At 43.4% G+C, this 12,277-nt stretch overlaps 1 protein-coding gene across 1 annotated transcript in view; it reads right to left on the reverse strand.

The window, feature by feature from the left end:
- Window positions 1-351: 351 nt before the first annotated feature.
- LOC140738483 (sodium- and chloride-dependent GABA transporter ine-like) overlaps window positions 352-12,277 on the reverse strand; it is a 73,172-nt gene continuing 61,246 nt past the window's right edge. The window contains exons 11-13 of the mRNA XM_073065809.1: window positions 11,993-12,093; window positions 8,246-8,416; window positions 352-3,917 (exon numbers count right to left, since the gene is read on the reverse strand). Coding sequence (XP_072921910.1) covers window positions 3,777-3,917; window positions 8,246-8,416; window positions 11,993-12,093 — 413 coding nt within the window. The 3' untranslated portion in view covers window positions 352-3,776. The remainder of the gene's footprint in view (window positions 3,918-8,245; window positions 8,417-11,992; window positions 12,094-12,277) is intronic.

Consider the following 12,277-nt stretch of genomic DNA (forward strand, 5'->3'; position numbering starts at 1 on the left):
GACCTTAATTCAGGGAAGCAGAATTAGGCCATTCATCCCATCTAGTTTGCCCTTCTGATTTATCATCCCTTTCAGGTTGTATCCTGCATACATACTTCGATAGTAAGTAAATCTGTGAACTCCATTCTGCTGGCTTCTCCCTGTAACCTTTGATACCCTTACTATTGAGAACCTATCAACCTCCGCTTTAAATATACCCAATGACTGGGCTTCCACAAATGTCTGTGGCAATAAATTCCAGATTCATCGCCCTCAGGCTAAAGAAATTCCTCCTCACCTCTGTTCTAAAGAGATGTAGCCTGAGGCTTAATGCTCTGATACAGCCATCAGTGACTATAGAGCCACAAAATGTATGTTGGAAAAGAATTTTTAATAAAAATACAATTCATTAAATATTCACATGCATGACTGCTTACATGGTACACATGTGACCATAAACAAAGCATTTCATTGGAGGTCAGTTTTGTTCTGGAATGTAAAGAAATATATAGTAAATACAGTCACTTTAAGCACAAAGATTATTTCGTGATTTAAAAAACTTGCACATTAACCAATCTGCTTCATTCCCACTCAAAAATAATCAATATGGATGGTGCCAACAACATAATTGCTAGTGTTTCCCCAACCATAACAAACTATCAAATAGATTATGGCAGAAAACATTGCTGAAAGCGCTGAAATAATGGAAAACGTTGGACACACTGAACAGGTCAGGTAGCATCAGTGAATAATGAGATGGTTAGATTCTCTCACAGGTAAGCAAACTAAAAAGCTAACTTTGATTTGCTCTCCACAGGTGCTGCCTGACCAGCTGAGTATTTTCTAGTTTCTGTTCTATTCTGAAAGTAGGAGTGTAACTTAAACGTTTTTTAAAATTTAAAAGAACTGGTGATTCTCATGTTGGAGATTTCTAATGTTTCACAAGAAAGCATGGAGACAGAGTAGACCAGGTGACTGTTGCGAAGCACCTGTGCTCTATTTGCAATTACCATCCTGAGCTTCTAATTGTATGGCGCTTTAACTCCCTTCCCATTCCCTCACCAAAAGGAGAGGCCAAAAGGAAGACTGGAAGACCATTGCATTTCTGCTTGGGCATCTCCTATCCCATTGGTGTGGATAGTGACCCTCTCTATTTACAAGTAACTCCTGCCTCCCCACCAGTGCTCTCCTCACGCACACTCACCTGTCTACCTAGGTGGCTTCTCCTATTCATCCCTTCCTCCACATGGTCTCATTTGCCCATCATCCCCTCTTCGTCTGCCTCCACCTATCTCCTACCAGCCTGTCATAACACCCCCCACCCCAAACCTAGTTCCATTTTACCTTCAATTCCTCTCCACCTAATTCTCCCTCTCAACCACTACCCTCTTCATACCTTCCTTATACTGAAGTATAGTGATGTATACTGTATATGTGTATTAGGTACAGAGTGGAACCTGGTAGGGGCTTCTACTGCTGTAAACCATCCATTTCAAGGTTTGACACGTTTCGCACTCAGAGATGCTCTTCTGCACACCACTGTTGTAACGTCTGGTTATTTGACTTACTGTCAGCTTGAACCAGTCTAGCCATTCTCCTCTGACCTCTCTCATTAATAATAACATTTCACCCACTGCACTGGCACTCACTGGAGGTTTCTTGTTTCTCGCACAATGCTCTGTAAACTCTGGAGACTGTTGTGTATGGAAACCCCAGGAGCTCAGCAGTTCCAGAAATACTCAAACCATCCCATCTGGCAGCAACAATCATTCCATGGAGAAGGTCATTAGATCACATTTCTTCCTCATTTTGTTGTTTGACCTGAACAACAAGTGAACCTCTTGACCATGTCTGCCTACTTTTATACATCGAATTGCTGCCACATGATTGGCCGATTATATATTTGCATTAATGAGCAGGCGTACCCAATAACATGGCCATTGAGTATACAATACTATATATATCCATCATTGTCTCCCTCAGTCCCGATGCAGGGTCTCAACCTCAGGTGTTGACCTTTTGCATTCACAGATGCTGCTAGATCTGCCAAGTTCTACCAATGCTCTGTTTTTGTTACACATCTGCAGACTCTTCTCTCCCCACCCCCCCCCCCCCTCCAACAGACTTCACCTGGGGAATCAGGTTTATAATGAAATGAAGGTGTGCTCTTTTGTTTACAAACCAAAGATACATATTCTTATATTCCATGTTCTTGATGTCTTGAAAATCTTCCAATTTTCATGAGTTGCAGGATGATTTCCGCCCAGTTTGCTCTAAGACTGAGTGACTGACACCTGATCCTTCTTCACACAAATCACTAACATCCTTTGTTTCCCATTCAGCCAATGCACACAAAAGTGCACAATTAGAAACTCAACAAACTAGTCTCCCACTAACCTGAACTTTCATCAAAGGCTCAGAACAGAATGTGGATTCACCTCACTGGATCAGAAAATAAAAATCACAGCGTTTGTAATTCAAGACAGCAAACACAAGTAGATTCTAGACAAAATTTAACAGAGATTGCATTTGATTTTTCAAATATGACATTGTCAACCAAACTTTTTCAGATGCCCATTGAAAATCCATTGAATGTAAGACACAGGAGCAGAAAAGGCCATTTGGCCCATTGAGTCTGCTCCATATATATATATATGAAAGACGTTGAATTGAATTGATTTTATTAAAAGGAGTTATCATAAATAAGCTGACAGGGTAAAGGTGGAATCAACAAACAGACAACTCTCCCATATTCAGAAGTTTTGCTATCATTGTTAACTATTTCTTCTTGGGTGTTAATTTCCTACGAGCCTCAATTTACTCAGTGTAAGGTCACCTCGGCACCATTCTAAAGTTGAATGGCAGCATGAAGTGAGAACAACTGAATTCAACGATGTTGAAACCAGTAGTTCTGGGCTGGACCCATTAATGTTAGAGATTGGTTCTTCTGTGTAGTTGCTTCTCCTTAATGGTAGCCAAGTTCCTCCCCACACCAACCTGGTGCATCAGGCGGCAACTTTTCCACTTCTCTAGCATTTGTCTGTTTTACAAGGCAGAGGTGCTAGTTTGATGCTCAACCCAGCACAAGTAGAACTCGTGCAAGGAGCCGGCTGGATTCGAACTCTGAAGTCTGGTGTGCATGCCACTACACCACCAGCAGAGACTAATGATAACCAGTGAAAACATTTCTATACCATCACACACAGCAGCTTGTGAAGCAGCAGGAGGTATCAGTCAGTAATAATGGTGAGTCTCCGAGCATTTTCAATAAGGCTTCAAATAACAGAATGGCAATTCTACTTAATACATCGGGACACTGGGTACCGCATAGAAAATCAGTCATCAATTTTGAATGTAGATTCCTTTCACTGCAGCATATCTGATAGTGAATTTTTACAAAGTATTGAAATCAGGCAGTTGGACTGGTCATGGTGGTCTTTAGTGGTGATGCAAAAGGCCGCTATTCTACCCACATGTTTTGTGTGATCATCTCCAATACAACTTTTCAAATAATCCCAGCACCAACATAATTTCATCAAACATTGATGATGCCCTCCATTCCTTGACATTGACTGTTACCTATTCTGACTAAGCTCTCTGCCTGGGTTACTTAACATTCTGGAAACCCTTTAACACGGGGACAGAATGGTTAATTAAACACAATTAAGATAAAGTGATAGTCTGTCATCAGGAAATTTTGTTTCAGTGTCACTACTGAAAGCAAAATACAATCCCATAAAACCAGTTTTCCCAATACTTCATCCATAATGGTTCTTTCATTTAAATATATAATTATATTATGCTTCTCCAGCAAGGTTAATCTTGTCAGTGTAGATGGAATGTGGAGGCGTATGCATTTCACATTTCAGTTTGATCACCTGGTCCTGGCTTCCTGCTGGCATCATCTCATTGACTGGAGTAACTGAAGATCGAAGACGCTGGAAAACAAAAAATGAGAATCTGGTTTATTTGTGTTGATGGACCTTGCAGAAATTTCCCAGTACAGTGGATTCCGGTTAATTGGAGCAGCCATTTACTTGGGACAACTCTTAAAGAATAAAAAGCAAATTGAGTAAATAGCTGGAATTCCCTTCGTTTATTTGGGACATTATGTTGTGTAACTGAGCTAGGCGACTGCAACCAAATAGTTTCTAGCTAGCATCAGTCACACGCACTTGAGTGGCCGTTAGACACCACACCGTGTTTAGAGTGAAGTTCTTTTAAATAGCATCAACTGTGTGTTTCTGTTCAAAAAGCGGTGATTTTGTCACTGATAGTTGGCAAGAAATAAACAGTAAGACAATTCAGAACTGTTTTGCTCTCTGCAGTTTCAAGCATTCAGGCTTGGAGATGCCAGAAACAGCCGGGATTGCAAATGAAATGATTTTACTGCTCAAACAAGTTAGGAATTGCAAAGAATTTGAAGGTATCAACAATAATCTTGAATGTTACAATGAAAATGAAGATTTGAAGGATCCAATCATCAAAAGTATTGTATGAAGGCAGTCCATTACCTGCACTGATTTTGTTGATTTCAGACAATCAAATGAACACGGCAAGATACAATGGATGTTTTAAAAAAATTCTCTTTAACTACTTCCATGAAACTTCAGCTATTTGGGGCAGCTGCTTAATTGGGCCCAAATGTACTGGTTTCCAATGTGTCCCAATTAAGATGAATCTTCCACATTTGTGACCTGGATTTTCATTCAGTTGACTTCACCTAATGTCATATAATACCCAGAAAGTTGGTGAAGCTCCTGAATAAGTGCAGTGAAACAATATTTTTGGCCATTACACCATTGCTGAGGGAAGGTGAGATTGGAGGCCGCAGTTTGTCATGGTATTCCCATCCTCCTGTAATGGAGGAGACACCAGATCACTTGGAAAAGTTGGAGGGAGAGAGCTGGAAGAGATTTGTAAAAAGCACATTTGGTTTGACTAATATTAATACATAACTGTGAGAGAGACGGCAGTAGAAGCAATGCATTGGATTTTATTCATCTTGATTTTCAGAAGGTGCTTGATAAAGTCTCACGTAAAAGGCTAGTTTTCAAAATAGACTCAAGGAACAAAAGGATCAGTAGCAGAACAGGGTCAGAGGCAAGAAGCGAAAGGTTTTGACAAATGCTAGTTATTTACACTGAGTGGTGTTCCCCAGGGACACTTCTGAGGTACTAATGTTTCTATGAATGGTAGCTTCACATTATTGGCCCCTCAGGCAAGCACACACAGCAAATATCTGAATCTATGGTTTTTCTTGTACCTTAAGGCTTGAATGTGCAGGGTAATGTTCCCACACTTGGAATTACACCAAGCATTGACATGCAGTAAACCGTGATAGACTGCACAAAGAGGCAGGCTGGGAGAATGGGAGGACAAGTGGCAAATAATGTTTATTAGAGAGGCTAGAAGTGATACACTTCATCAGAAAGAACAATGAGATACAAAGGAACAACGAGAGTAGTGCATAAATTATTGAGAACGGCAAGGTAAGTACAGAGCGATTGCTAAGGTAAGTGACGTCCTGGGATTCATAAGCAGAAGCACAAGACAACACGAGCTGTAAGATTATGCCGAATCTGATTAAAATACTGATGGCTCACCAAAGGAACTTCACTTCCCATTCTGTTCACCTTGTTTAGGAAGGACAAGTAGTTTCCAGAGAAGGTATGGATAGGATTTTCCAGAATGGCTTCACTGCCCCGCTTCGTGTTACTATTGATGATGAGGACGTGGATGTGGTGAGGACCTACAGGTACCTGGGGGTGCACCTGGATGACAGACTTGAGTGGAGCACCAATACAAAGGCTGTGTACAAGAAGGGCCAGAGCCGCCTCTACTTCCTGAGGAGACTGAGGTCCTTTGGAGTATGCAGGCCTCTCCTTCACATGCTCTGCCACTTTATTGTTGCCAGTACAATCTTCCGTGCGATGGTGTACTGAGGCAATGACATCAGCTAATAAATTGATTAAAAAGGCTGGCACTGTTATAGGAGTCAAATTGGATACACTGGAGACTGTGGTAGAACAGAAGGACCCTACGGAAAATCCTGGCAGTTTTGGACAATTTTTCACACCCTCTGCATGCCACCCTGGCTGAACAGAGGAGCACTTTCAGTGAAAGACTAAGACAACTGCGCTGCTCACTATGTGAGGTCATTCTTACCCTTGGCCTTTAGGCTCTGTAATGGGTCAACCTATAGCCGGGGAAATGATGACCCCCTTCTGTCAAGGTAACTTGTTATTTTTTTAATTCTTTCTACTTCTAATATTTATACCTGTGCACTTGAAATGCTACTGTGATACTGTAACTTCCTTTGGGTTCAATGAAGTATCTGCCTAATAGAGGGATACTGGCTACAAGGTTAGACTGAAGGAGGTGGATGGTCCTTGGAGCAGAGGAACCCAAGAACACGTGGTTTGGGTAAGAGAAACAAGGGGAAGCAGTCCCCATTACTGTGCGCTTCAAGAGCCAGGTTCAATCCTGTCTATATAGACTGGGCATGTTCCCCTGGTGGGCTGTTTCTGCGCTCTATCACTTCCAAGGACACAGATTTACAGTCCTGCCCACATAAATGTCAAGTAATGCAAGGAACTGCATGAGCTGTTACAATTTGGAAATGTTTGCCTGTGAAGGGGCTGGAAACATGGGAATTGTTTAGGAGCTTGGAGGGAGATAATTGGCTGGGATCCAGAGATAGAGGAGAGGTGATGTCCTTCCTGTATCATCAACTTGATAAGTTGCTTCGCCTCCTCCAGCGCTGGAACATGATCTGACATGGCAATTCGAACAGGCAGGAAAATAAAACTCGGCAGAGAGCTGTAGACTCAACCCAATAGCCAACAGGCACACTTCTCCCCAACATCGGAAGTACCTAAGAATGCACCACTGATCATCAAGATCCACACCATCTGGGTCATGCTGTCTTCTCGCAGCTGCCATCGTAGAGGAGGTACAGAAGCCTGAAGTCCCACATCACCAGGTCCAGTGACAACTACTTCCCTTCAACTGTCATCACTACATCAATACAGTCACACTATGACACTTTGCTCTGTAATAAATTTCTGTTCTAATTGTGCTCTCTCTTGCATAACCTGCATTTTTCTAGTGAGTGTGATTGATGCTGCTACAAGCAAGTTTTCTCATCGTACCTCTGCTTTTGGGTAGGACAATAAACAAATTGACTTTTGAAGAAAAAGTCTCCTGCAGACCATTGACAAATAAAACCTTCCCTGTTCATCTCATCTCTGCTGCAACTACACAAGTGAATTTTAATTGAGCACATGATTTTCTGCCCTTTTGGTTAGGCCATTCATACAGGAAGATAGTCTTTTATGAAAAATTTGACATGAACACCAGGGAAGGGAATGTAATGGCAGAAAATATATTTTAACTGCAAGACCATAAGACATAGGAGCAGAATTAGTCCATTCAGCCCATCGAATCGACTCTGCCATTTGATCTATTATTTCTCTGAACCCCATTCCCCTCCAGGTGGGTCACAACCTTGTCGTAGGGTTTGGAGGCTTGTGTGCCTCAGTGACCTGGAGAGCTATGTTGGCTGGAGTCCGGGCTTTATGCTTTGGCTCTTGGTAAGGTCATCCGTGCCAAATAGGCCAAAGGGTACAGGCCAGGGTAAGAGTGATCCACCAGCTTTCTAGGTTCAGCTCAGGGCTAACAACCCTGACCGGTCAAACAAAATTGTTATGGAAACAGCAATGAAGAATCCTTCAACATCTGAGTGTGACGGTATTCCTGAGTCTCCAGCCGGGACTTGCTTAACTGACAGTAGTGAGAACTGAGAGGAAGCTACTGGCATGATGAAGGAAGCCCTGGACACTGGAGGACTTAAAACAGCAGCAGTGTAATGGACAGTAAGTAATTAAAAACTCCATGTCTCTGCCTTCTCCCTGTAACCATTGATGGCCTCGTAAACCTCCGCTTTAAATATACCCAGTGATTTGGTCTCCACAGCCACCTGTAGCAATGAATTCCACAGACAGACCACTAGCTAAAGACCACTTTCTTTTCCAGCTAAAGAAATTCCTCTTCATCTGTTTTAAAAGAATGTTAATTTCTTTATCCTGGTCAAGGTTAAATCTGCCAATTTATACTTTCATCTGTACAGAAAGGTGGGTAGGCTAACGCTGCAATTATGATTTGAGAGCATTGGTTCAGTTTGATCAGCTTCACAGAAACTGTGAACTCTCACGTGGGCAGCACACTGAAACAATCTCTTCCCCCCTTCAACCATTCCTCTTACCTGAATGAAGGAGCCTTTGCTGGTGTACAAGGTGTGCACAGCTCCGAGTGGGATCCAGATGATGGAGCAGAGGGAGATGATCCAGCCAAGGCCCTCAGCCCAAGCTGGATACGTGTATGTTTTACCATAGCGAGCAGGAGTGTAGTGGATTATGCTGGACACCAGGATAACCTGCAGGGTATCAACACAAAGTCCACTTGAAAAACAGAAATAAAAAATTGTAAATGAAAATGTCACAACCATTTGTATGAATTGCACTTTTTTGGAGAGATGTAATTCATGATAATCAAGATGCTGGAAATCCAAAGCAACACACACAAAATGCTGGAGGAACTCAGCGGGTTAGGCCGCATCTATGGAAATGAATAAACAGTTGACGTTTCAGGCTGAGACCCTTCAGGACTGAGAAGGAAGGGTGAAGATGTCAGATTAAAAATGCGTGGGAGGGGAAGGAGACTAGCTGGAAGGTGATTGGTAAAGCCAGGTGGGTGGGAAAGGTCAAGGGCTAGAGAGGAAGGAATCTGATAGGAGAGAAGAGTGGACCATAGGAAGAAGGGAAGGAGGACTGGACCCAGGGGGAAATAATAGGCAGGTGATAAGAGGTAAAAGGTCAAAGGGGGAGGAGGGGGGTATTTTTCCCCAGCTCAGAAGAAATCGATATTCAAGACATCAGATTGCAGGGTACCCAAAAGGAATATGAGGTGTTGCTTCTGTTACGAATGATGAACAACTCTGATGAGCAGAAGGGTACAGAATCGCCAATGCCCCCCCCCCCCTTTTTGGAGAATCGCAAATCGCTACTATTCCGATGCTGTTATCAAGGAAATGAGAGAGACACAGGAAAGCTGCCAGGGCAGTTGTTATTGATAACAGCTCATGTCAGTTAATGAGAGAGAGACAGCTCAGAGATACACAAGGTGGAATGTCTCCAGCTAACAAAAGAGAACGGAACCATTGATTACTGCTATTGTCTTTTGGAGAAAGTTTGTGTACTAGGTACTGTTCTATTCATTAAAACCCCTCAGGGGGCAACCAGAGTGGGCTGGTTTGATGGGTTGCATCATCTCAACCTGATTGACACCTGAGACCCCGTGAGTGGGGATAAAAGTGAGGTCTGGGGAACACCCCTCAGACGCACCAGGAGAGACACTACGAGACCGGTGGGGGCTTGTGTGTGTGTCCACCATAGAACGGTCTAGCTAAAGGATGGAGGGGTCATACGTGAATGGCCACAACAACAACGCATCGATGGATCAAGATTGTAAAGGAAAGTCGGCAAGTCAATAACTGTTACTGTTCTCTCTCTCTCCAACCATTGAAACACCGCGACCAACAACTACCGCAGCCTGCATGAACTGAACTGAACTTTATATTTCCATCTGACAATTCATTATCCCCTAGACAACGATAGAGCTTATTTCTTATTATTATTATACCCGCACTTTTAGGTTTAGTATTGATGACGTATATTATCTGTATATTTGCATTGATATTATTTTTGTGTATTTTTACTAATAAATACTGTTGAAAATATTATCACCAGACTCCAAAGGACACTTCTATCTTTGCTGGTAAGACACCCAGTTACGGGGTTCGTAACACTTCTCCATCCTGACAGTGGCCTCATCTTGGCTCAAAAGGAGGCCACAGTATGGGATATTTTCATTCACTAATTTTTGCCTTTTTAAAAAATATTCATTGTCCAGTGGTGTCTAAGTCCACTGAAGTCTATTCTTACAATGTCAAATAAGAGAACAAAGTGAATTTCATTTTTCTGTTAAACCTGAGTGCAAGTTACGGTAATTGGCTGAACCCATCTGTGTAGCTCGAGCTTAAGCAGTGAGCGAGAGACAGAGAGAGAAAAAGAATCTGAAAGTCTGGTGGAACAGATGCCGAACAGCGTTAATCCCAACATGATTCAGCTCCAACCATGCATTAAGTAGCTCGCTCCAATAATACCAATCATAATGACTCGTCTATTGAGTGCAACAGATGGAACAATGGCTCTGCCCAAGCAAAGCTTGTCTTGGACCACTAGAAGAGAGTTTGGATCCTGCGGCACCCCTCACTCTGAGGACAGTTAAGTGCCAGACCAAGATGCCTGCCGGTCGTTAATGATTCGTCTTCATTCCTCAGAACCTCACCACGTCACATCACCTTCCCAGGAAGATTGGCTACCACCCAGTCACTCACCGTCTCTGTATTGAGACTGCCAGTCCCCAGGCCACAGATGTATTGTTCTTTACAGTCCCAATCTTTTAAATTTTTCCACCCCATGCCATCTAATTCTAAAATCCCATCAAACACAACATCAGTCCTGATACTTATACCCAATCCTTAGTCCCCATCTATCTCCTTCTTTGACTCACTGCCTCCTTCAACATCCATGCTACCGACAGCAGAGGGCCATCAACCAAACCAGGTTGTCCACTGAAGGTACGCCAGAACTTCAGGAACATTCTTCAAATTCTAATCCTCTCAGCATCAGCTTCTCCACACATCAAAACACCTCTGGTCAACATTCATGAGGTGGTAATACCGTGTCTCCCGTAGGGTTATATTCACAAAGTGCACACAATGTCAGGAAGAACAACAAATTAATTCTGGACTTTGGGAGAACACACAACAGTCCTCATCGAGGAGTCGGCAAAGGAAATCCATGTGTCTATGGGGAGAACACAAACTCCTCACAGGGAGCGGTGGGAATATGCAACATCAGCTAAGGACCCACAATGCAGCCCGAGTATGGCTGGAACAAGGCTCCAGACACCAGGGGTTGGGATTGTGGATGGGTTCCTAGCGTGAGCCATGGCATAGGATATTTTTGCATAAACGTTTATCCAGATTCACCGGGGTTTCTATTCAGATCTTCTAAATAAACTGCTACTTCTTTCTAAGTGCTTCTCGTGAGATCAGTCGTTATGTGCCATGTCGTATGACATGCATTGCCATTGGCTTCTTCTGGGCATTGTCTTTACAAGGTGGGTGACCCCAGCCATTATCAATACTCCTCAGAGATTGTCTGCCTGGCGTCAGTGGTCACATAACCAGGACTTGTGATATGCACCAGCTGCTCAAACGACCTGCTCCCATGGCTTCACGTGACCCTGATCGGAGGCTAAGCAGGTGCCCAAGGGTGACCTGTAGGTGGCGGAGGGAAGGAGCACCTTACACCTCCATTGGTAGAGACGTATCTCCACCCCACCACTCTGGCGAGTGCATGATGCTTTCGTATTCTCATTGCAGCGACAGGAGACAGGCAGGATCGGAGCTGCAGTTTTAGCAGACAGCTGGGCACGCCCTGTCCCACTTTTAACCAGCAGGGACAGGGATGCCACTGAAGATGCCCAGCATACCGAGGCAGGAGAAACAAGCACTCTCTCCCACCTGCAGAAAAGTAAGGCGGGGCTCTACTTGCCAATTCACTTCAGTGGGGCTAACAATCGACGGTGGGGAGTTTCCCAGTGTTGTGCTGGTTTGAAAGCAGCAAACTCCAGCAGGCTTCCAGTGTGTGTTGGGGAGGGACGGAGGCCTGAATCCAAAGCCAGGATTTGCAATGTCCACGTCTCCTCCGATGGGCTTCAGCGATCAGCCCTTCATACCCCTTGCATTCACCAAAAGTTAAAAGTCAATCCCTCAGGAGCTGGTTTTATCAGAGGATAAGGAGCCAATTTCACTGTGACCCCTGCCTCCCTGAATTTTCCTTTCTACCACAGGCAAGAAATTTATTAGAAAACCAATACTCACTGTGACAAGTAGCGGCGAAACAACCCACCAGCACAGCTTGAAAAAGAAGTTTAGAGGAGTCCCCAGCATCTCCTTGTAGTTGGCAGATAGTCTCTGGACACCTACAACAGGACCCAACATACAAACCAGTGAGGACATTGCTCCGTAAACAGACGTGGGCTCATAAATAGTGTCTTGTTTTAAAGAGGGCTTGTAGATCACAAAATTATGATGCAAATTCATTTAAATTCATGTTTTTTTTATTTCCCCTAGGTTTCTAGCATCTGCAGATCTTTGATTTTCACA

This window comes from Hemitrygon akajei, chromosome 14 (genome assembly GCF_048418815.1).
Source record: "Hemitrygon akajei chromosome 14, sHemAka1.3, whole genome shotgun sequence".
NCBI classification, from domain to species: domain Eukaryota; kingdom Metazoa; phylum Chordata; class Chondrichthyes; order Myliobatiformes; family Dasyatidae; genus Hemitrygon; species Hemitrygon akajei.